Source organism: Nicotiana sylvestris, chromosome 7 (assembly GCF_000393655.2).
Source record: "Nicotiana sylvestris chromosome 7, ASM39365v2, whole genome shotgun sequence".
Taxonomy (NCBI): domain Eukaryota; kingdom Viridiplantae; phylum Streptophyta; class Magnoliopsida; order Solanales; family Solanaceae; genus Nicotiana; species Nicotiana sylvestris.
The window spans coordinates 172321157-172322583 of record NC_091063.1 but is presented as its reverse complement, the minus strand read 5'-3'; the positions used below and the strand labels follow the sequence as shown (position 1 = coordinate 172322583).

At 29.6% G+C, this 1427-nt stretch overlaps 1 protein-coding gene across 1 annotated transcript; it reads right to left on the bottom strand.

The window, feature by feature from the left end:
- Nucleotides 1-516: 516 nt before the first annotated feature.
- Nucleotides 517-945, bottom strand: LOC104223272 (cysteine proteinase inhibitor 6-like). The gene has a single exon (XM_009774675.2). The coding sequence runs from the start codon at nt 943-945 to the stop codon at nt 517-519; it is 429 nt and encodes a 142-aa protein (XP_009772977.1).
- Between the last annotated feature and the right edge of the window lie 482 nt (nt 946-1427).

Below are 1427 nucleotides of genomic sequence, written 5' to 3'. Positions count from 1 at the left end.
GTATCGCTTTCCATCCCTACTGCGTGGAAATAGATTGTAGTTTAGGACCCTACTCCACACTCTTAAAGTAAAAACTAAATATTCATTACTCAGAGAATCTAAAATGTGATCACGGTAATACAAAATATAGCAATACTTGGAAATAGATTAGTATTTTAATTGTTTTTCAACATCCATTCACCTTTAAATTTGGGGATGATCAAAAGGCGTGATGGTTGGAATATGTTCATCCTTAATTAGTTATCACAAGTTTGAGATCTAAAACTGAAGAATTTTTTGTTAGAGAGTACGTTACTTCCTCTTATAGGTCGAAACATATATTGTCTCATTTAAAAGCTGAACAAAATAAAGCGTCATATATATTAAGATAAATTATGAAATTCATCCAAACAGGAAATTAAAAAAACCATAATTAATATAGCCAACATAATAAGTAAGCAGTACGCTAAATTTGAGATTTTAATTCATACATATGCTTTTATTAAATAATACGATGTAAATGCTTATACATTTAATTTAAGCAAACTTTCCGAAGGAAATGAGTGTTTTAACATTGTCACCGGAATGATCGTTGACAACAGCCAAATAGCTAGTAGTTGTGACTGTGACATTTTGTCTTGCAGATATAACCAGTTTATAGGTAATGCCATTAACAACTTGAAATTGCCCACCTAACACACTCTCAAATGTCAAAGGAAAACTATTTGATATTTCGTTGTATGTATTTACTGCAAATTCACCAATTAATACCACTTTAGGGTCCTTTGCATCTGTTATTGGCTGCCAATTACCAAGTAACGAGGACGGAGCTGGAGTATTCGATACAAGATCGGATGAATCCAGTAACTTTCGACCGGCATTTGCGGCAGAAACATGGCAAAAGATGGAAGCAATGACTACTATTGAAAGAGCCATAAGAAGGAAAGAATTGATTTTGAAAGCCATTTTTCTTTTGATAAGAATTTGTTATTGGTGCACTTTACATTAACTGGTGTGGGATTTATTTATAGGAGAATTTAAAAGATAGTCTGGTCAAAAACATAGGTAAGTTTAGGTAATTAGATGATAAGTTAATTACTTTAGAGGTAGGTATATGATTCATAATAAATTATCTACCTAAGTAATCGAGGGATAAAAAAGGAATTATTTTTAAATAATACATGCATGTAATTTGGATATAATTACAATTTTGATATTAAAGGAAGATCTATTACAATTCTATAATTATTTTATATTTCATTTGAATTGACATTATTGCATGAATCTTAATTAATGTTATTGTATTTTTTATTTATGAAAAACCAGTGGTTAGATTTTTTTAAAAGTCAAAAAATAAGAAACAAAAAAAGTGAGGCAAAGAATTTAATCTAACCTGACTAGGATTTGATGGAGAAAAAAAATAATTGATCATCTTATCTTTTGTTTAT